Raw genomic sequence first — 23,949 nt, forward strand, 5'->3', positions numbered from 1 at the left:
ATTTGTAATGGATTCAGCATCTGCTGGAAATCTGTAACAATGCACCAGCTCTGCCCTAAGGGATCTATCCCACCTTGCGAGACTTGCTGCCATCACAACTCCACTCCTTTGTATTTAGTTTGCAGCTAGGCAGAGATTGCTCATCAGAATAAGAAATGAACTGATGCTTTTAAAAAAAGTGATTTCAGCGTCCCTGAAAAGTGACAGGCCACTGCCCTCTCCTTTAATCCTTCCTGAATGCCCACTTCTATTAGGATGCCTACAAGAGTCCCCAGTGTTGCCTGCAAGCCACAAACTTTGACTTCACAGGTGACCTAAACTGCACGCACAAATAACTGCTCCCACAAAAATAGAATCCAGGGTCTAAAAAATCTGGCCCTAAGGGGATGGCTACACTTCAGCGGGGAGTGTGCTTCCCAGCATGGGTAGACACACAGGCACTAGCTCTGCTCGAGTTCACATGCTAAAACCAGCCGCGTAGCTGGGGCAGCCCAGAGCAGCAGCTCGGGCTAACTGCCTGAAGACCCGTGCTGCTGCCACTGCACCGCTATGGTTAGCATGTTAGCCGCGCTGGCTCTGCCGGAGCTGCCGGCCTGCACTGGGAAGCACAGTCTCAGCTGCAATGTAGAAGTACCCTAAGTAACTTGGCCCAGGTCACACAGCAAATCAGTGACAGAATTGGATGTAAAACCCAAGTCTCCCGACTGCTGGCCCTGTGCCTTAAATCACAAGACTATACTTCCTCCCTCACTAGGAACTTCCCATTATAAGATTCTTTGTGTGATTCCCGGATGTCTGGCACTGATAAGAAAGAACTGGAGGGCCTGAGACAGATCAAGGGCATTATGTCTATTACCTTTAGTTTGAACTCCAGCTCTGCTCTGTGGTTGCTTTTCTCACATTCAATAGTAACTTTCCCTCCAAGTTCCATTGTCATGGTACCGTATAAAATTCCTAAAACAAAACAATAGGATGTGATGTTTGAAGAGGCAATGGGCTGGTTTCTAAATTCAGACATTCTTATAAATTCATAGATTCCAAGGCCAGAAGGGATCCTTGTGCTCCTCTAGTCTCACCCCTCCATAACACAGGCCACAGAACTTCTCCCGAAGAATTCCTAGAGCAGATCTTCTAGAAAAACATCCAAGCCTGACTGTAAAATTGTGACTGATAGAGAATCCCACCACAACCCTTTGGTAAATTGTTCCAATTGTTAATTACTCTCGCAGTTAAAAAATTATGCCTTTTTCCAGTCTGAATTTGTCTAGCTTCACCTTCTGGCCATTGGATTATGATATACCTTTCTCTGCTAGATTGAAGAGCCTATTGTTAAATATTTGTTCCTCATGTAGATGCTTACAGAAGCAATCAAGTCACCCCTTCCCCTTCTTTTTGTTAAGCTAAATAGATGGAGCTTCTTGAGTCTATCACTGTAAAGCAGGTTTTCTAATCCTTTAATCTTTCTCGTGGCTCTTCTCTGAACCCTCTCTCCAATTTACCAAGATCCTTCTTGAATTGTGGGCACCACAATGATGTTTAGTCAAAGGCATGAATTCTACAGCAAAGGCCTGGGATTTTTTAAAATTGGCCATGTAACCTAAACAAAGCATCCACTCCCCCTGTTTGGCTTCCCCACACGCTCTCAAAACCCTGCAGAGGGGTTCCAAGATGTTATCTTTAGAAGGAGATCCGTCACTCACAAGTGATGATACTAGCTGTAGGATCCGGAAGGCAGAGAAGGGACAGAATTTCAGAAGTGCTCAGCACCCAGCAGCTCCACTTATTTTGATGCCTAAACTGGAGCTGAGCTCTTGTGAAAATCCAGCCCCATGTGTTGCAATGGATGGGAGGGGGAGGACTTCTAACAAAAGGATTCTGGGCATTCTCTTCTGGTAGACAACACTCAAGTTAAGGTTATGTGAATTCCATGTTTTCGCATGTTCATCACTGTGTGGGTGGAAGAAAGGGGGGAATACGTACTTTTCCTGCTGGTGCTGTAAAAAGATTAAGACTGTGTGCATGCATAACTCAAAAACAGCATAATTTATAAAAGCTAAAATTTTCCAGGTGGTTAATCCTCAATGAAGGCTAGTCTCCAGGCCAATAAAAGAAAAAGTGGTCTGAGCTTCTGAAAAATTGGCTTTACTCAAGCAGGCCAACATATCAAGTTTAGAGTTATAAGGACAAATTCTGTATTTAGCTACAATGTTGAGTCAGCAGTAGTTCCACTGACTCGAATGGCGTTACTGCATATTTGAACCAGTATAAACAGAGCAGATTTTGGTCCATACTATTTACACACAATATTGAATAGTAACCTCACTGTGGGTTTGGGCCGCTATTTTACTGTGGAATTCCAATTTCACAAACATTTACCTACACAAAAATGGATTCAGGGTGAAATAAGTAGATAAGTTAATAAATAATAATAATAAAAATCCTTAAGTCTTTCTTAAAAAGCCAGAGAAGGGCATTAACTTAAGCTTTGTATTTTAACATCAAAATTTCAATTATAAATACTCAAAAGCCAGGAAGTGTAAAAAGAAAAAATGTTCATTGTCACCTCACCCATAGTGCACATGACATATTCTGCATTACTAATTTCTGCATAGTGTTGATAGAAACATGCAACAGACTAATTCTGCCCTTAGCCATGCTTGGCAACTTCAAATTACTTTAGTGAGAGTTGCCAAACTTCTGTAACAAATGAGTGTTGTGTAATCCCGTCACCAGTACAGGGCTTGATTGTTATGACTATCAATGCATTTAGTGTCCACTGACTTCATGTGAGAGAGCAGAACTACTGCAGAACTGAACCCAGAGTCATTAGGATCCCATAATATTATTCTGCATGCTTTCTTTGGATGTAATATTTGAACTCAGTTCACATCCTACCTTTACAATGGGCATATGGCATCGTAATGATGTAGTCTTCATCCCTGTTTAGAAACGTAAGCTTGGCTTTCCCATCCAATAACGCAGAAAGTGAGTTACCTATAGATATAGGAGTACAGGTTAGCATACGTGAATATTTGTAAAACAAATGTCTAAGCTAATTCACGCATTTTCCAGTACTTAAAAATGAGACTTCAATTTAATGTAGGATCACATTAAATGAAATAAATAAACCCTATTGATTCAGGGCATAAACCAGCCACTAATTAATGGGAGTGGAAACCTATTTTAAAATACTCCATTACAGAGATTCTTGCACCTTCCTTTGAAGCAACAGGTACTAGCTACTGCTAGAGAGAGGCAACTGGACTTGGCAGACTGTTGGTCTGATGTGGTAAGGCAATTCCTATGTTCTTATGTCATTTAGAGCTCAGTGGATTTTTTCCAAAGTCTTTATTATGTAAGTTCTTCTAATTATGTATGATCCCGAACAAACATGCCATAAATACTGTAAGGACAGCAGTGACTGGTCACAAATTCCAGCCAATGTAACTACTTGATCGATGTTGTGTCATATGACAAACTAGTTTAAATAATTACATTATCTTTAGGCCCAAAAGTAGCAGTGTCCTTTTACATATTCATATCTGCAGATCTGTAGATTCTGTTGTGGAACTTTAGGGCCCCACTCTTAGAAAGTTGAGATCAGAGTAGGTTGTGTATTTACACATGTACACAAGTCAGGTATTTTGTGTGCACTAATGGGTATATGTAAAAAGCCCGATTTGTGAGTACAATCGCAGTAATTGCACATGTAAAGCAAGTGCACAACTGAGCACCCACAAATCCCTGAGAACCTTAAATTCTGGAGAAATCAGACCCTTACAGTCCTACACCTCTATTTGAAAAATGCAGATGTGAAAAATCTCAGTTGAGATCTCACTGCCAGTCTCATCTTGAAGAAGCATTTGAGTTGTGAAGTACTGTGTTGTGGGCTAAGTTCTGTACTCACTTACATGTACAACTTTGCTGAAGCAAATGGGCTTGTCATGTGTGTGACTGAGAGCAGAATTCGGACTTCTACCTATCGTTCCCTGTGTGGGCAACACAACTGAATGATTTGAATTTTTGCCAAGAGACACCATAGAACATCTCTGTTTTTGTAGATGACAGTTTCCCCAGAAAGTATCCCTCTTGCCCTGCTTGGAGGAGGTAACTGGAAAATCCAGTGGGAGCTCTGATGACATTTTAGGCTATGCTGCTGACAGACTTTAATTGGGCATTTTCTCTGCTCTTAATCTTCACTGTACACTGGCGTGAGTAAGAAGTCCATCAGAGGAAGCAAAAGACACCAGCATGTAACCTTAAGGGTGTTTAGGTTTGATATCTTACCATAAAACTTGGACTTGGCTAGAATGCTGCCAGAAATGCAGAACCCATCCTTCCTATTACTGACGTGAAAGGCTGACACTGGTGGGTGATGAGATACCTACAAGGAAAAAAAAGTGAAACTCTCAGCTTCCTCCATCATTAACAGCGCTCTCTGCATTCTATTCAGAGTGAAAGGTGTGTACCAGCCTTAAATGATGTAACTGAGTGTTTGCAGACGGACATTTTAAACCGGATGTCTAGAACAGGCACATTCTTGGGACTCTCTGATCTGCCCTAGGGAAGAATTAGCATTCTTTTTTGGCTTGCGGTGAGAAGGAGGAGGTTCCCACTGTATTATCCCCCTCCCACTACACCTAGTGAATCTAAAGCAATGATACCCAAACTGTGGCTCTAGAGCTGCAAACAGTTCCTTAGGGCTTTAAAAGAAATTCTTATGTAGTCCATGGGCCTGAAGGAAGTGCTTCATGTACTTATCTAGCCGATTAATGGAGCAGCACTCCAAGTAATCCCATGGAGGACTGCAAACGAGAGATCTATTTTGTTGCTCTACGTTTTGTATGCGAGATCAGCGTGGGCCAGATTTTTAACGGGTGCAGTGCAAGATATTTGCAAGAGAGCTCAGCACCCAGCAGCTCCCATTATAATTCTCGCAGCCAGATTTTCAAAGCACTCAGCATCCAATGTGCTGAGTGCTTTTGAAAATCTGGCCTTGTGGGTCTAGTAGTTTCTCCTTGTTTGTGCAAGTCTTTTTCAGATCAACAGCAAAGAAGAAATATTTTTAGAATAGGCAAGTATGATCATAGGACCACAAAATTTGGCGGGGGGGGGGGGCGCTCAGGGACAGATGTAGTACCTGACATTACTTTAAATTCTAGATTTTAAAATTGATGCCCCCTCTACTCCAAAATGCCTAGAAATAATGCTGTTTGGAGTTTTATAGCCATGTTGGTCCCAGGATATGAAAGAGGCAAGGTATGTAACTTATGTTGGTGGAAGGGACAAGCTTTTGAGTGTCACAGTGTTCTTCCTCAGGTGTGGAGAAGGTAACCTGAGCATCCAAGCTAAACTCAAGGTGAGACAGATTAAGCATAAGGGGTTCACATATGTTGCAGGAGACCACTGAAAATGAAGTGGGCAATTGGAAATAGTGCAGCTACTCACTGCAGCACAATTCAGAACATTGAGGTTTTTTCCTGCATATTCATGCCATTGTCTAAATAACCTCCATAACAGGCACGTAGTAGCAAAAAGGTTAGAGATTTGAATTTTGATTTAGTTCCTGCCTATGAGAAAATGCTTCAATTAAGTAGAGAAAAAAAATTGAAGTTTAAAGCAAGTTAGGGGATTTAGATGCCCAGTTCAATTGGGGATTCAAAAGCCTTTGGCAGCTTTGGGGGGAAAAAAAAAAAAAAAAAAAAAAAAAATCAGCCTAGCAGCCTATGTCCTAAAGGGCTAAATCACTCACATACTGTCTTTCTTTCATCCATGAAGAATAAGGGGCCAATTCCCCCCATTTACACCTGCTGATGTCAGTGGGGCTGGACTGGTGTAAATCAATGTAGAATTTGATCCAATGTGATTCATACCCTGTGTAGACACAAACCACACTAACTTGAATAGTATTCCATCAGTCCGAAGTGAGTGATGTGGCAGGCAGGAAAAGAGGCTTTATTAAACAGCCTGGAAGGCCAGTGTTATATGTTGAGATTCTACTACAGGGGTCGGCAACCTTTCAGAAGTGGTGTGCCGAGTCTTCATTTATTCACTCTAATTTAAGGTTTCACGTGCCAGTAATACATTTTAATGTTTTTAGAAGGTCTCTTTCTAGAAGTCTTTAATATATAACTAAACTATTGTTGTATGTAAAGTAAATAAGGTTTTTAAAATTTTTAAGAAGCTTCATTTAAAATTAAATTAAAATGCAGAGCCCCCAGACCGGTGGCCAGGACCCGGGCAGTATGAGTGCCACTGAAAATCAGCTTGCGTGCCGCCTTCGGCACCCGTGCCATAGGATGCCTACCCCTGTTCTACTATTTGAATGGCAGCAGCCTGGCCCTGGTTTACATTTCTGAGCCTCTGGTGCCACAAACTAGATCCCCATTACAACTTGTTCTTTTTTCAGTTCCACTCATCATATTAACAAGCAGTATAGAAGGATTTTAGCTGTGAGACTCTCTAAAAGTGTATGCTGAAGCAAATGGCAAGCTAAGGAAATCTGGAGAGGAAAAAAAAAAAAAAAAAGACTAGTTTATGGCCATAACCTATTCTATATCCCTGTGCAAAAAACGCAGTCTCAGAGAAGGAGTAAGAAACACTGTTGCTCACACATCGGTTCAAGCAGTTCTAGTGCTTACAAAAGTCTGGATTGCAAACAAATTTATTTACCTGTTCCGCGATGTAAAACGTGTGACTGTTTGTCTGTGGATGAAACCAACAGCAGCGAAAGGTCTCTCCCAAAATGGGGTTATATGGCTTTTTTATTCCCTGTAAAATAAAAAGACACAAATCTCATGCACACACAGCTATGGAAATATTACAGCATGGATGCATGCCTGGGAGCTGTGTTCTTCTTGGTGTGGACATGGCCCCAGGACCCAAAAGTTACTACCAATGAAAATTGATTATCCAATCTTACAAATGGGGAAAAAACAGAAAGAGCGATCAAGTGACTTTCCCAAGGTTCTACAGCAAATCAAATGGCAAAATCAGTGACAGAACCCCAGCGCGTCTGACTCTCATCCTCTGTCTACTCGAACCACTTCCACCTGATCCACAGACTGATCTATAGCCTCTGCTAACTTGGACATTGAAATCTACTGATGAAAAGAGTTACAGTACATTGTTATTACTACACACAGCAGGTACATGCAGATACAGAGATCTAGTAATATGTTGTTAGAACTTGTGAAGAGAAAAGACTCCTGATATTGCACCATAAGCTGCGTTGACCCTAATTAACAATTAACAGAGTGTTCTCTGTGGCACACGACCAACCCTAGCTTCCTTTGTCCAGTGCCAGAGATCTGAGCCCATTTCTGATAAACTGCTGCCATTCCCTGCCCACCCCCCCACCCATGTCCCACGTAAATTCGGTTTTAAATTAGTAAAATGGTAAGAACAACAAAAGGAGAAATGAATTATCAAGAGAAAGGCAAGAAAATAAATCCAAACTATACAAGCAATAGGTTTGAATGTTTACTATATCTACAAGGTTTAAGCAAGGTCTTACCTTTGGCTTCTTATAAAAGCCTGACAAATACCATCTCAAAACTTGCTTGATTCGACTGTATGAATCGTCTTCGAGTGCAACTCTGTAGAAGGGGGGACACGGGATGTTTACTCAAAGTAATTTTTGAACTGTTTACGTGTCTGATTCACCTCTGTGTGACTCCAGCCTAATGCCATTGATTTTTCAGCATTGCACCAGCATAAAACTGAGTAAGGCCGTGATGAACCAGGCCCTACATGTCTTGACAAACACTATGCTGCTTCTATTGAAGGGGCAAGTACATCACCCAGTGGATACTGGTTTCTTAGTGGTGTACGCCAGTCAAACACACAAACTGTGGGATTTCTTGGAAGTGACTGGCAGGTACGTGCCCCACTAAAAATCCCAATGCAATAATCTCAGTTTTAGGGCAATAATCTGGCTTTAGGGTTGCCACCTGATCTGAAATTGTGTAGAGGTCATAAGATGGTAACTGGTCCAGTCCTATTGCTCAAAATCAACCAACACCTCTAACTTCTTTGGAGAATCAGAAGTTTAGCTCTTGCCTGACCCCTTTAAATCTTCCCAGCTTTAGGCTAGGTCTACACTGGGGGGGGGGGGGGGCGGTGTCGATTTAAGATACACAAATTCGCGAATAGCGTAGCTGAATTCGACGTATCTGAGCCGACTTACCCCGCTGTGAGGACGGCGGCAAATCGACCGCCGCGGCTCCCCCGTCAACGGCACTTACTCCTACCTGCGCTGGTGGAGTACGCGCGTCGATTCGGGGGTCGATGGTCGCGTCCCGACAAGACGCGATAATTCGATCCCCGAGAGATTGATTTCTACCCGCCGATCCAGGCGGGTAGTAAAGACAAGCCCTTAGATGGGGCAGGAAGTGATCTTGTGATGAAACTTTCCTCAGTGTATTTCCATTCCTCAGTGTATTTCCAACCTGATACAGAACTGGAAGTCTACTGAGAAGTAACGTCCGGACTTCAAGATGCCTATCTGAATAAAACCTCCAATGTTCCTGAGGTTCACCTAGCCATCAGTAATAGCCAGGGTAAACACAGTCACCTAGCAAGCTGCATCTTACAAACAGTGTAACTGGATCTCGACAAATAAGCTCGAAAATGCCCCGGGATTTTAAGAAAAGCTGAAGGCAACAGAATAATAATAAAGCACAAACCATCCATGTGATGTTATACATGAATATTGCATATTTTCAATTTGTTAGAACATGCCAAGCATGCCCATTCAAGAGGCAAAATATTTAGTATTTTCCACTCTGCCCTCCAAAAAACTGCTCAGTTCAATGGAGTAAGAAGAAGAGCCCCTATTTATCTCCAAGTGCCACTAATTATATTGGTTTCAGGTGGTGGCAGTTTGCTTAAACATATTCTCCTGTAAACTTTGTCCTACAAATCTCTTTCCACAGGTACACCAGAAGGTGGAGTAGTACTATTATTGCAGGCTTATAATAAGTAACAGGATCTCTGTCCATTCCAGCCCGTACTTGAGGGAAGGGTGCATAGGAAGCTTTGTCAAGAGTTTCCCCGTTTTCCTTACTTCCCCGCACACCCCTGGTTTCCACTGGGAACAGTCTGTTTTTAAAGGTCACTGATGTTGACTCCTAAACTAATTTACAACTACACAGATCAAACTAGAAACTCATGCATTATTTGGGAGACTTCTCAAGCATACAAATGGCCCAGCCAGAACCAGATTAATGCTAGCACACATGTTCACACAGCTGGGAAACACATCCCTGCTAAGCCTGCCATAAGTGCTGCTTACTGGGAAAGTAGGTCAGCATGGTAGTAATAATCAGAGAGTTTGTTGAGGAAAGAACGTGGCTCCAGGATGAAGGTGGGCAGAACCACTCGGGACAAGTCCATGCCAGGCCGCAGCTGTTTCAACAGAATCCACATCAAGCTCTTGTTTTCTTCCGAGACCGTTTCTGTTTGAGAGGATTCACCCGTCTAAATGAAAGAAGAAAAAGTCAGCACAGAAGGCAACGGTTAAAGCAAAGCGAATATGCCTGGATGGCCCAAGGGAATTGAGAATGGTAAAATCCTCCATGTCAACAGTTCAAACCTGCCTTAGGTCAACAGGGAGCGAAAGTCATTACAGTATGTAATGGTGGTTGTGTAGAATGAGTGATATTCTCACTCTTACTCTGGACAGAAAAAAAAGACTGCAAAACCCACCATCTTGTTGACAATCTTAGCAGAGGGACCAATGGCTGAAGAGACAATGGAGAGTGGAAGCGGTCCTTCACGATCGAACATACTAGTGGGGCAAGCGTGACACAGTTTACACTGCCATGGTCCCTTGTAGCGGGGTGGACACCCCCTCCTGCCTGGAAGGGCTTGAAAGCGGCCCTGGAGAGGGCTGCAACTCTAAAAGCTGGGCTGATTGGGGAAGCGGCCGCAGCTGGGCCCAGGGGTGAAAGTAACTTACAGGACTTAGCGGTACTGCCGGAGTCCTGAGGGGGGCGTGGCCTCATCCGGAAGAGGCGTGGCCTCACATGGAAGAGGCGGGGGCCTCTCAGGATTTAAAGGCCCTGGGGCACCGGCTGTGGCTGGGAGCCCCAGGGCCTTTAAATCAACCCAGGGCTCCCAGCTGCAGAGGTAGCTAGGAGCCCCAGGGACTCACAGGCAAATTAAAGGGCCCGGGGCTCCGGCCACTGTGGAGCTCCAGGCCCTTTAAATCCCCACCGCAGCTCCAGCTGGGATTTAAAGGGCTCGGTGCCCCTGCGGCTGCAGGGAGCCCCGAGCCTTGCCGGGCTGGGGCCGGGATTTAAAGGGCCCGGAACTCCCGTGGGAGCTCCGGGCCCTTTAAATCCCGGTCTCAGCCCTGCCGCCGGAGCTGCAGGCGGGATTTAAAGGGCTCTGGGCTCCCCACAGCGGTGGGGAGCTCCGAGCCCTTTAAATCCCGGCCCCAGCCCTGCCGCCGGAGCTGCGGGCGGGATTTAAAGGGCTTGGAGCTCCCCGCCGCTGCAGGGAGCCCAGAGCCCTTTTAATCCCGGCCGCGGAAGCCGGTGCGGTCTGGCATGGCGTACTGGCTCTTGCTGGTACGCCGTACCGGACCGTACCGGCTTACTTTCACCTCTGGCTGGGCCACGCCCCAATCAGGCCACAGCTAGCCTGTATAAGAGGCCTTGAGCTAGGATCTCAACCGTCTCTCTCTGCATTCAAAGAGAGAAGGGCCTGGCTGCAGGAAGCTAGAGACAGGGTACCTGAGTGGAGCAGGGCTGGGGAAAGGCAGAGGAGCTGGGGAGCTCCAGCCTGGAAAGCCCCAGGCTGCGGCCTAGCATTGGGCTAAAAGGTACTGGGGGTTGCAGAGGGCAGCCCAGGGGTAGGCCAAGGCAGCAGGTCCAAACCCAACCTTGCCAGTGATATTGCAGTCTGCCCCAGGGTGTGGGGCTAGACGATGACTGGCAGTAGCCTTATACTGAGGCGAGGTGGGAATAGTGGGTGGGTGTTCCCTGGGGAGGGGAGACCCTAAGACTGAGGGGTTACTGCCAGGGGGCAGCACCCCAGGTAAAAGGGCACCGGGGTCCAGGGAGGGACACGGGGGCCAGAGAACAGGCGGATCACCGGCCTACAGAGGGCGCTCTGGAGCTGGAAAGAGCTAATTCCTGGAAGTCACCAGCAGGAGGTGCGCAGGGGTGAATCCGCTCCTCTACACCCCTGTTGAGGCAGTCATGTGGAATTAATAAAGAACTATAGCCTGCAGGACTCTCAATCCAGCACCTTTCACCACCAGAAGTCAGGGACCACATACTGCTTTCAGTCACTTAGGTATTTCCCTTGATTTCAAAGGAATTACATGAGGTATCACTGAACAGGATGCACAGCCCTCCCAAGCAGCAGAATTAAAAGTTACACTATGAAGTTTAACACTGATATTAGTTATCAGAGCTGGTACCCAAAGGCCACCCTAGGCATTAGAGTTAAATGAAGAAAGGGAACATAATGGTCTATTTCATCTCATCAGGATTTCTGCTGCTTTTAGAGCCCCAGGCAAAAGATTTCTACAGGGGAGTGAAATAGGTCCATTTCTGAAAATGCAATTTAATTCTGGGGGACAATGTGTTTTTACACCCTGCAACGGCCAGCTTCTCAGGTGGTGTAAGTCAGTAGAGTTAATATACACCAGCAGCCGAGAATCTGCTCCCACACCTTCTGGATGCCAATTAGCCACTTATGCTGGCGTTTACTCCTGCCCCCGTAATGCATTACCTAACTCTCTGTACTGAATGCTACTATACAGTCTATCAATCCCTCCTTCCTACATTCTGTATGCAGAAATTTACCCATCAGATCAAGCATCTGTTCCTTCCCAAAAGTTGCCCCAAATCTAGTGCTAGATATAGGGAAGCAGATGACCTAACATGCCTTGGGATGAATTATGCATTGATGAATGCCACGAAAACAGAATTTTAGGATGCACGCAACAGATCTGAGTGCAGCATCTCAAACTAGCTTTGTAACATGTTATTTTAGTAGGTCACCTCACTTCTTGCATTAGAGCAAGGTTTGGAAAAAGTTAAAGTAGTATTTTGGAAAACTTGGGAATGAAGAACAGTGAAGCCCTTTTTATTCCACTGATTTTTATTATGTTACCATCCTTCTGGTGACAGATTCACACAGCTTAAGCCTTAGAGAAGAAATAGAAACTGCTAGTTAACTTATTTCAGTAGTGCTAGCTAGGACTTCATAATTCTGGGTCTGTCACCTTGTTTTTTATTTACCCAGCTTTTCAGGTGTGTATATCTTGGCAATACAAATTAATTCCAGATTGGACTTGATATACAAAGACTTACCCTGAGAGTGAGTCATGGGGGGGGGGGGGGGGCGGGGAAGGGAGTAGGGGAGAGAAGCTTTCATACATCTTATCTCAAAGCTTTCCAAATGAAGTTCTTTTTGCTGTCAGTCCATCTTATAAAGATGGGTAATTTTTGATATTATGGGACAAATTTTGCAAGTATGAATTTATTCCTGCAACTGGTTTTGTGCTGCAGATTTCTAGCACAAATATGGAAGCTTAGTTAAGGCAAAGTTATGTAGAAGTGCATGTACATACCCCTCAATTGAGCTTCCATAACTTTGCTGAAAATTCACAGAACCAAAAAAAAAAATAATGATAGAATTTGGGCCATAATATCAAAGGTTTATACAGCCTTTGCAGGGTAGAAAGCGTGCATATATTTCAGGAGGATTGTGTTGTAAATTGGCTACTGCAGCTCAATATCTCAGACCCATCCCATCCCAGTGCTGATAATGAAGTGCAGTATTGAAGGGAGGGGTGTACTTTACTCGTCAGTGGCATCATCTAGTTGAGATATTACACCTAGGTCCCTTTCACCTATCTCAGGGGCAAGTCCAGGTGGAAAAAGGATCACGCACTCTCTCTAAATAGAAATATGAAACACAGCACCCAATGATCAAAGCAGCGTGTGAACTATTTGAGGGCATACTGGGTGCCAAATTTGCCTGCACAGTCAATCTGCTGCCAGTATTTATCTCATTTGAGGCTACACTCAGCATGAAAGATACCACTCCATACAATCAAAGTTTATTCCATTGCACTTGTGCTATAGCTTTGGTAGACATTTAAAATTAAAAAGGGCACCACATACTTTAGACAGGTGTACTCTCCACCAGTGAATGGCGCGATTACAGTCAGTTGGGTCAAAAATCCACTTCAAGAAGTGCCAAATTATCTACCCTGCTAGCACCTTAATGACAGTCTATTATGTGACACACATGTTTTAGAAATGGTCTAAATACCTATTTCCATGGACGGAGCTAATTTCTCTTTGTTCCTGCTGCATAGTCTTACTCTGGAGTCATAATACTTTGTGTTGTCATTGCTTGCTGTACATTAGGATTTGAAGTGAGCAAGACACAGGAGGAGTAGTGACCAAGCAGAAGAATGGCTGCCCCTGAACAACATTCCCCCTTCCCCCCCCTTCCAGTCATGTCTCCTTAGCCATAAACACAGGTGGGATGTCTCAAGCCATGAGACAGAGGCCTTGTCTACACTGGGAGTTTGTCATGATTCTGGCCAGCAGTGTAGCTGCACTGATGCAACCTACTAATATAGACAGCTCACGCCACTATTTGCACCGGTGTAGCTTATCGTTGCAAGAAACCAGGGTTAAACTGCACTGGTGCAAGTCACGGCTTGTAGCTATTTACCCCATCTATGCTAAAGGTTTGGACTGCTGCAGCTACGGTGCTGTCTGGCCAATGATGGCTGAAATCAGAGTAAATCCCCAGGGCAGACATCTCTAGAGCAAAATGCTTCTCTGTGATGCATCAACAGGAATCTAATTTCATTGTTTAAACAGTGGGCCACATTCCGATCTCAGCTTTCCTGGTGTAAATCCAGAACACCACCTCTGGCTGCCAGCCTCCTCCAGCTGACTTTCACCCAATGCTGTCAACTCCACAAGCTGCTGTAACATTATCATCATCAAAGAAGTCACAGTGACAAAGCCAACAAAGGCGCTCATGTTAGACATGAATGCATTCTAATGTTAAACGGCCTGAAAAATTGATTCCTAAATGGCAGTTTCGCATAGGAGACCAAGTGGCTCAGATGTTCATTAGGACATACAAAAGGTTCATTTTGTGCAACATGAATAAGAAACAAAGTACCATATTTTGCACCAGGCAATGGACTGAAGCCTCCTAGTTAGTCAGGATACAGGCTTGGAATGATAACTCCCCTCCTGCAGTGTAATGAACTGTGGCAATGCTATACAGCTCCTTAATGCAATGCCCAGTTGAAGTGCTCACTGATCCTGGAAACATGCCAAAGGGCAATAGTGGAGCTGCTGTTCATAACACACACAATTACCGAGTAAGGACAATTCAACATAATTTGGCAGAAATCTTCAGATAGCATTACCTGTAAAATATCTGAACCCACAGAGCAGTTTTCGACTGTCCTGCATCCTGGAGGCTGAATACAATGGAGAGATGAACAATATGAACCCAGAGACATTTCAGTGGAATAGATAGAGTTCAGAAAGTTTTTTTTACCTCCCCAAATTCCTCATAGATCTGTTCCATATAGGTCGTCCCTTTCCTTTCCTGGGACATATCCCCATGGATTTCAGACTGGTCACTCTCGCTTTCATTCGTCTTCCGGCTGTTCTCCTGAGTTTCATTCTCAGACTCCTCTATGTTGTCTCTCTCAGACTTGTCCGAAAAAGCATCATTTTCCACGTGGTGATTTTCCAGGGCTGATTCATTAAAACTGAAATACATGGTTTGTTACATTGCCTCAATTTGATTTATGAAACCAGATTTATGAAACCAGCATTTTAGCCAATATGAAAAAAGCCCTCGGGACGCAAAATAAGGCTTGCAACCAGAAAGAGCGAAGGACAACAACTTGCTGAGTGGTTGGGTCTAGACCATGGAAGCAGTAAAACATTTAGGTCACAATTCTCCTGAGTCCACACTGTGGAACTCCACTGCATATGTGCATTTGCCCCCATAAGAAACTCCTATTGGCTTCAATCAAAACTCGACATACAGAATGAATGCAGAATATACAACACTGACTGCTTCTTCAGACAGAGATCTGCAGTGTGTCTCAAAGAAGAGAGATTTTTGCCTGCATAAAAACCTGCCACATGTTATGCGCTACTGGCTAAGGTAAAGAATGGCATAAAGGAATACATTATTTTCATCATCACCACTACCGCTACTACTCTATTTCAATAGAGGAAGATGCTAAGTCAAAACAATAAAGGTCAAGGGAACATTCAATCGCAAATTTAATACTGATAAAAGGAAATACCGCCCCCCTTCTATGATGCACAATTAACCTGTGGAACTCATTGCCACCAGATATTGTTGAGTCCAAGAGCTTAGCAGCATTCAAAACAAGGATCGGACATTTATGTGGAAAACAAGAATATCCAGAGTTATAGTAGTAAACAAAAAACAGGAGTTGGAAAGGATATAAGCCTAGGGTGACCAAACAGCAAGGGTGAAAAAATCGGGACAGGGAGTGGGGAGGCTCTATAAGAAAAAGACCCAAAAATCGGGATTGTGACTATAAAATCGGGACATCTGGTCACCCTATATAAGCCTTCCTACTTCAGGGCATAATCCAACCTCCAAATAAAGAGGGTTAGGAGGAAGTTCTTTGGGGCAGGTTATCCTATGAATTGCCAACTGCAGGGTTTCTTGCACCTTCCTTTGAAGAAACTAGTACCGGTCAATGTCAGACAGGATACTAGACTAGATGGGCCACTGGTCTGATCCAGAGTGGCAGTTCCTTTGTTTCAAAGTAAAACTTAGTGCCTAGTGCTCAGTTATTTTCCATATTAATACTTAGTTTCTCATAGATAAGAAACTATTACTTTAAGTTTAGTTAATTTAAAATATGGCAAGGAAGGGGCCTACCACTCAGTCAATTAAGGCAATCCTACCACATCTCACAGTTTTCTTTTCTGTTCATGAACCCACTGTTCCCCCACCCACCCCTTAAATGGGTTATAAGATGGCAAGTCAGCTGTAGCAACACAGATTTATCTATGTTCCTTCCAGCTAATAGTGATACTCTGGGTCTCCGTGCAATTTAGAATGCCAACATAAGAACGGTTTTATTGTGATATGGCCCATGCCTCTGTGACCAAATGCACCCCTGCATCCACACCCTACACACTCATGTAATAATCTTTGTACAAAATATGCCTTGTGAGGTATCATTTGAAAACTAGTAAGTCACTGGTCAATAATATCAGTGACATGTACGTAGCAACATTGTGTGAAAAGTTATAAAATCCACCCTGTATAATGTTAAAGGGACATGCTCAAACTCACGTAGTTCAATCTCAAGCCCCAATTAGGCACAAGTGGTCAAGCAGGTCTTAAACAAAAGGATGTTTGTGGTTACCTCAATTTGCATATAAACTGTAAACAGAGTCTCCAGACCACAAGAGAGAAAAGAAAGGAAACAAAGAAAATCTACATCTCAGCAAGAAAACAGCATGAAGCATCTTTCCTCAACAGACATCTACTGCTCTCAACTGAAAAGAACTTTATGAGGGGGACTGAAGTATACAAGTGAGGGGTATTCCCCACATTATCTCTTGCCCTGTCCACCTCCCTCTTTTCACTTAAGAGGACAAAAGAAATGGCCGCTGGATTTTGGGGGAGAGGTCCTGACCTGAAAAGGTTGGTCGGTAATGCTGTTGGAAGAACTGTACTTTGGTAAGAATTGTACTTTGAATCAAGTATAGTTTGTTAAGTTAGGCACTAGGAAGCGTTTTATATTTATTTTTCTTATAATCATTTCTAACTTTTATGCATCATTGTTTGTACTCACTTAAAACCTCTTTGTAGTTAAATAAACTTGTTTTATTCTTTAATTGAAAACACACTAGGTTAGTTAAGTTAAATTGTCTGGGTAATTCCATTTATGGTGGCAAGCTGTGTATTGTTCCCTTAAAGGGACAATGGACCTAATATCTCTGGACTGTCCAGGAGGGGGCTAGCCAGTACAGAACACACATTTGGGGAGAGGAAATCTGGGACTGGGAGCATGTCGGGTCACCCTACAGGAGTAACCAAGGTTGGTAAAAGCCAGAGTGTAAGTGAAGTGTGGCTGGCAGGCTGCAGTTACACACAGACACTCAGGGTGTGGCTTCCATGCTGGAAGACTGTTTGTGAGCAGGCCCAGGATGTAGCTACTGCTGTAAGGCATTGTAAGGCACCAAGGTTGCAGAGCAGGGGTGCCAGAGTCCCTTACTGGCTTGACTTGCACTCTGGAATGTCACAGTCTCCTATGAAGCCTCCATACAGTGTCTTGTTTTATATCCTTGGGAATTATACCAGAGTGCAATATCAATGACTGTCTAATTTTAATCAGTAGGTGATATTGACAGTAGAGATCATGATTTTTACTAGCATACACTAAGCTTATTAGGTTTCATCTTGTGAATCCTAACAGGCATACAAACTCTATGCATAATTTAAATGCACGAGGCACTCACTTATAGTAACAAAAGATTTTCTGCATTACCAACGTATTTCAGAGAATCAAAGAAAATGGAGATCGAAGACTAGGTCACCTAGTCGGTCTCCCAGCCAAAGCAGGATCTCTCTCTTCAGTATATTAGAATGCTTTGTCTAGTTTTAAATGGCTCCACGATGGGGTTTCCCCATCAGCTCTCTTTGGAGACATTGCTATTTTGATTCTATATGAGAACTCGCTTGTTCAGTCTCTCTCTCTCTTTGTTTGTTTTTAGGTTTTGCCAATTAGACAGATTTTTAAGTGCTCAGAATCCAGAATTGGTGTCAGATTTTCAGTTCCCATTTAGGGTCCCATATAAGAGCCAGATTTTCAAAAAGTGCTCAGCGCCCAGCAGTCTCCATGGCAACACTTCTAGTCAGATTTCTAGAACAGCCCAGTACTCAGTCCGTTGTGCTCTTTTGAAAGTCTGGCGAGTAGCGTCTTATACATGTGGGAGCGGTTTTTCTAATCTCTATAATTAAATGATAGTTTTTTGCAATGATCAGTATGATTATAGGTTTAAGGCCAGAGGATTAATGGCTATTACATTCCAGCACTGATATTATAAACTATGCAGCTCCAATGACTTCAGTGCCAGGATCGGGCCTCTGTGTTTTGTGTCAGACAATGACTACCAAGCATAATGACTGAAAAGTTAATCTGAAGTTGAGTTTAGTGCATATGTGAATTTAAGACCATAAAAGAAAAAAAGAAAAAAAAGGGGGTGGTGGGGTGGGGAGAGATGTGGGAGAGAAAGGAGGCAAGAGATTATCCCATTATCTCACAGCGCAGATACTTGCTGGTTTGGCAGATCATTTGTTTGTTGCTGACAATTCAGGCTTGATTTATTTTCTTTGGGGTCAACAATCAGCAATTTGTCAGTGTCATGCTCCCTTCCCTTGTGAAAATCTTCTCCTTGGGATGTGTGTACTTGAGAGAAAGGTTCACAATATGGGCCAGTGTCAATGTTTGAGAAATAGCACATGCTTAATTTAACAGCATTTGTAAAAAGCCCAACTTCTGTTAATTATAATCTTCCTGTAAATTGTGAGAGGATTTAAACTTTCTGCTGGGGCAAGTCTTACTCCTTTTGTACTTCTGCTCTTTCCTAACCAAAAAAATCCTTCTGCAACGACACTTTTCTGGTATTTCAGTTATTCCAGAGCAGTGGAACAGGAGGGAGTTAATTCACCTGAAATTCCCCAAATATTAGCTCTATGCAGTAATTACCAAATCAGCCTGCTACACGTCAGACCTCAATATACTCAGAGCTAGAGTGCTACTCTGGGGAGCACAAAGGAAGACACATGGTATTCAGAGTGAATATCAAACTTCACAGATGGGGAGAATGAAATGGAGCCACACCATTTCAAACAGGATCATTAAAAAAAAATAAAAAATTAAAAATCAGTAAATACATTAAAAACAAAAGCCAAATTATGGGCCTGATTCAAAATCCTTTGAAATCAATGGAAAGACTCCTATTGACTTTCATGGGCTTTGGATCAAATCCCAAATGCAGAGCTGTAATAACAGTGTTTAAAGGCAGCAGGAGACCTTCACTCACTCAAACAAGAGGAAGCCCTTTGTTTCAGGGCTACGTTACTGCCCTCCATCCACGTGTACTGTATCAAAGAGCACTATGTGCATCAGAGCAGCATAGTATTGTTCATGATTTCTACTATGGCAGCACCTGGGAACCCCAAACAAGGGTCAAGGCACCATTGTACATAAAGTAAACAGTACCTGTCCCAGAGAATTTACAATCAAGGTGTCAAACAGAACAGACCACAGTTAGAGAAGGCACACAAATGGGGGTGGGGGAAGCAACAACAAACAGACAGGCTTACGCATAAAAACAGAAGTCTCTATGGCCCTGAAAACCTCATGCTTAACATCAAAACGGACTTCTGCAGGGTTATAGCCACCAATTTCCTATTTATTTCCAGAGAAGTCAAGAGGCTGTGACCCTGCAAGGTGCTTTGAAAGTTCACCCTCTTTCCGATTATTAAATAGAGGAGACAACCGTAGCAAAAATCAATCTATTTCTTTCCCACCAACACAGGAACAGAAACAGCCAGTGGAAAAATACAGCATTGGCTCAAGAGAAGATTTTCCCCACAAGGGGAGGAGTGCCCCCCTCCCCCCCAAATATAGAACATCTGGCTCCATTTTATTTTTTGGCAGAGTAGTTTGACTAATTTGAAGATACAGTTAAATGTAATTAACTGGCCCCCTAATAACAGCGTGCCAACTTAATTGGGCAGGATTCCCTGAAGGGAAGGCATTTAATTAGAATGAATGAGTCCCTGTGAGTGGCAAACCAAGAATCTCCTCAACACTTGGATAGCTGGTTTTCCACGTACTCCCCTTCCCACCCCATTTTGCACCACTGCTGCTGCTGCTTTGGGGAATTTTCACCCTCGTTACGTAGCTGCCAAATTCTCCGAGGCTCAAAAAATTTGAGAAAAACTGAATCCTGTGGTAGAGCCACACAACGCACCAGAACTGAGAATGATCTACACGGTGCGCCAGGCTCTGAAGAGGGTTTGGCACCCACGAGTATGGCCTAGGGGCTGAGCTCTTTTGAAATTCTGGCCCTATGGGAAGCTGCTGAGTTCTGTAAATCAGGAAGCCCAAGTAGGGCCCTTAAAATTCAACCAGTGAGCAGAGAATAGAGTAGCTGTTGTACATGCATGATTTATCTTTAAGTTAGAAGCTTAACACATTCTCTTCTTTATCCTTTACTTTCTTTTAACTGCAGCTGTAGGTCTGAATGCACATTCCCAAGGCACCATTCTCCTTTCTGATCCACAGACAGACACAGTAGTGGATTTATTTGTGGCATGACATCATAATGGTGCCCCTCAAGAGAAGGGGTGGCATATGGACTGTGAACTATCCAGGGTGGGGCCAGTCTACATAAGAACATAAGAACATAAGAAAGGCCGTACTGGGTCAGACCAAAGGTCCATCTAGCCCAGTATCTGTCTACCGACAGTGGCCAATGCCAGGTGCCCCAGAGGGAGTGAACCTAACAGGCATTGATCAAGTGATCTCTCTCCTGCCATCCATCTCCATCCTCTGACGAACAGAGGCTAGGGACACCATTCTTACCCATCCTGGCTAATAGCCATTTATGGACTTAGCCACCATGAATTTATCCAGTCCCCTTTTAAACATTGTTATAGTCCTAGCCTTCACAACCTCCTCAGGTAAAGAGTTCCACAAGTTGACTGTGCGCTGCGTGAAGAAGAACTTCCTTTTATTTGTTTTAAACCTGCTGCCTATTAATTTCTTTTGGTGACCCCTAGTTCTTGTATTATGGGAATAAGTAAATAACTTTTCCTTATCCACTTTCTCAACATCACTCATGATTTTATATACCTCTATCATGTCCCCCCTTAGTCTTCTCTTTTCCAAACTGAAGAGTCCTAGCCTCTTTAATCTTTCCTCATATGGGACCCTCTCTAAACCCTTAATCATTTTAGTTGCTCTTTTCTGAACCTTTTCTAGTGCTAGAATATCTTTTTTGAGGTGAGGAGACCACATCTGTACACAGTATTCGAGATGTGGGCGAACCATGGATTTATATAAGGGCAATAATATATTCTCAGTCTTATTCTCTATCCCCTTTTTAATGATTCCTAACATCCTGTTTGCTTTTTTGACCGCCTCTGCACACTGCGTGGACATCTTTAGAGAACTATCCACGATGACGCCAAGATCTTTTTCCTGACTCGTTGTAGCTAAATTAGCCCCCATCATGTTGTATGTATAGTCTCTTTTACTCATCTGTACAGCACCTAGCACAATGAGACCCAAACCCTGGTTGAAGCCCCTAAGGACTAGTATTATACGAACAAACAAGCACAAACACACCCTCAGCCAAAACTGTAGTAAGTGCCATTACCAGCACATTGTATTTGATTTTAGTCTTACACAGGATTGGCATATGCACACGTCTGAAGAAAGGCACAAACTCTCTACCACAACATATATCTCGGTGCTTCTTTGTACTTAGAACCTTACAGTCAACCAATCCCCATTTAAAGGCTAGCTACACAATACTCATTGGTTCACTATCAACTAAAAGGCTCTCAGCGCAGGCACTATTATTTGTATACTTATTCCTAAGAAGAGAGTTGGAGATCTGAGACATCAACATCAAAGGACAGACCCGTAAGATAAACACATATATGCACAATTAAATCTGCAGGTCCTAGTAACACATCCGATTTCCTGCTGCTCTGTCCCACCCCATGTTATACCTTGTTCTGAGTGTCTAGTTCTTTCAAATGATCATTGTTTATGGTGCAAATTATAGCTGGGTATCAAAGGAAGTTCCGCTCAGCGCTGAAGAACAATGGCATGCATAAAGTGCTGAAAATACAACAGGCCTGCAAAACAAGAGAACTGCACATACATTGCTGCTTTGGATCACCGAGCTTCTGACAAGTCTGTGTCCTGCCTTGTGATTAGCAAAGATACTTCCACATTCTGAAAAGGACCTGGATTCTCCTATTGTTATAATATTCTTATATTCATAGTGTGGTATTGTCTACAGGCCAACATTTTGCTAGTTGCTGCATGTACACATAGCAAGAGACAATCCCTGCCCCCAAAAGCGCGCAGTCTTAATAGAAAAGAGAGACAAAGGGTGGGGACAAGACAAACACAGGAAGGTAAAATGACTTGCCCAAGGTCACACAACAACTCAGAGGCAGAACCAGGCTGGCTTTATGCCCAGCATCCTATCCGCTAGAGCAGTGAGATTTTTAAGGCAACCTGTCTAGCTGGAAGGTGCAGAGAAAACCCCTATGTTTACTCCAACAGCCTTTAAAGTGAAGTGCTAGGAGATGCTACTGTAATATTAGGAGTGTGGATAGGAAGATGGTTGCAGTGACTTTTTTAATGTAAATTTTAATCTTATGATGCATTTGGGGAAGAGGCAGGAAACCATGAACCCACCAACTCAGTGGAGACAGCAGTTACGAAACTATAGCCTTGGAGCATGTGTGCTCTCCTGACTATAACATAGTACTACTATTAGCACTGAGAGTACCTCACTATAAGAAAAATCACACTCACGGCCATATCTACCAATTGGTGGTCAGATGCTAGAGTGAGTACGTCTGGTTAGCATACTCCATTTGTTGGCTGGACTCACTGGTAGACTGATAACCTCTGTAAAGCCTATCTCCACTCCTACCCCCAGGGCCGTCCCTAGCTATTCTGGGGGCCTACACAGTCCCCCTCCCCCACGGGTGTGTGTGTGGGGGGGTCCCAGGCCTCCACGAGGGTATGGGGGGGCTGGCTGGGGGGCAGGGGGGAACTATCCCCCAGCACTCACCGGTGGCACGGCTAGGATTGGGGCTCTGCACTTCCCGCTGCCGGTGGGTGAGTGCAGGTCCAGTCCTGCTGCACTCCTCAGGGGCAGGAAGAGGCAGGGCTGGGGCGGAGCAGGGCGGGGGCTTTGGGGAAGGGGTGGAGTGGGGGCAGGGCCTGGGGAAGAGGCAGGGCAGGGGCTGGAGCAGCACGCAGCTGCGCTGGGCACCAGGAAATTTGGTGCCCCAAGTTTCCTGGTGCCCTACACAGCTGCGTACTTTGCGTTTGGGTAAGGACCGCCCTGTCTACCTCCATCAGCTTCAACAGAAGTTTGGCCCAACTAAGGCAATATGGGTCCTTTGTTATGCACATTCACACAGCTGGAACTCTAACCAAGCCTTTCATAGTTTGTAGGCTATAGGACAGCACCCAAAAGAGAGAGCTATTCCCCATCTCTCCCAAAAGATACCCAGATATTAGTGATGGGTGTGGTACAAGAACCTAGACAGAGACAGGCTAGACTATAGCCCCTCACCAAGCCAATGGTGGCTAGTGTGTAGTCTGAAAAAATAATATGGTTAAAAATGAGTCATGTGTATGAACCAACCAACACCTTTACATGTACAATAGCTAAAAGCACAGTCTTACTGGAAGAGCTCCTGGTCAGAGATGGTGGCCGTGTGCAACAGGTTATACAGCCCAGCATGTGAAGAATCAGAAGAGCAGTTCAGGTCTCCATCCTTCCCCTGTTTGGAGGCGCTGAGTCGGAAGAGACTGGAGCAACGCAGGGCAAGTTCCAGAGCATCCAACCAACATCGGCCTGTAGAACAACAGGACTTATCTAAGCATAGGAGGTCAGAGATGACAGCAAAAATGTTCATCTAAGGTTTCTCAAAAGCTTCTCATTTGGGAGTCAAGTGTTCTAATTAGTTTTCACTAACAGAGACATTAGGTAGAGTACTTTAAAGGTTTAAATAGCTCAGAGTATCCACAGTTAGCCTAACAAAAGCAGAGTAAGTATTAAGATTTATATCATTTTACATTCAGTGTCCTTGTATTCACTGGTGGGCACAGTC

At 43.9% G+C, this 23,949-nt stretch overlaps 1 protein-coding gene across 1 annotated transcript in view; it reads right to left on the reverse strand.

The window, feature by feature from the left end:
• OSBPL5 (oxysterol binding protein like 5) overlaps positions 1–23,949 on the reverse strand; it is a 135,272-nt gene that overhangs the window by 16,066 nt on the left and 95,257 nt on the right. Inside the window, exons 9-16 of the mRNA XM_065403141.1 lie at positions 23,522–23,693; positions 14,557–14,773; positions 9,296–9,480; positions 7,517–7,598; positions 6,673–6,771; positions 4,288–4,384; positions 2,896–2,994; positions 857–954 (exon numbers count right to left, since the gene is read on the reverse strand). Coding sequence (XP_065259213.1) covers positions 857–954; positions 2,896–2,994; positions 4,288–4,384; positions 6,673–6,771; positions 7,517–7,598; positions 9,296–9,480; positions 14,557–14,773; positions 23,522–23,693 — 1,049 coding nt within the window. The remainder of the gene's footprint in view (positions 1–856; positions 955–2,895; positions 2,995–4,287; positions 4,385–6,672; positions 6,772–7,516; positions 7,599–9,295; positions 9,481–14,556; positions 14,774–23,521; positions 23,694–23,949) is intronic.

The sequence above is a fragment of the Emys orbicularis genome, chromosome 4 (genome assembly GCF_028017835.1).
Source record: "Emys orbicularis isolate rEmyOrb1 chromosome 4, rEmyOrb1.hap1, whole genome shotgun sequence".
Classification (NCBI taxonomy): Eukaryota; Metazoa; Chordata; order Testudines; family Emydidae; genus Emys; species Emys orbicularis.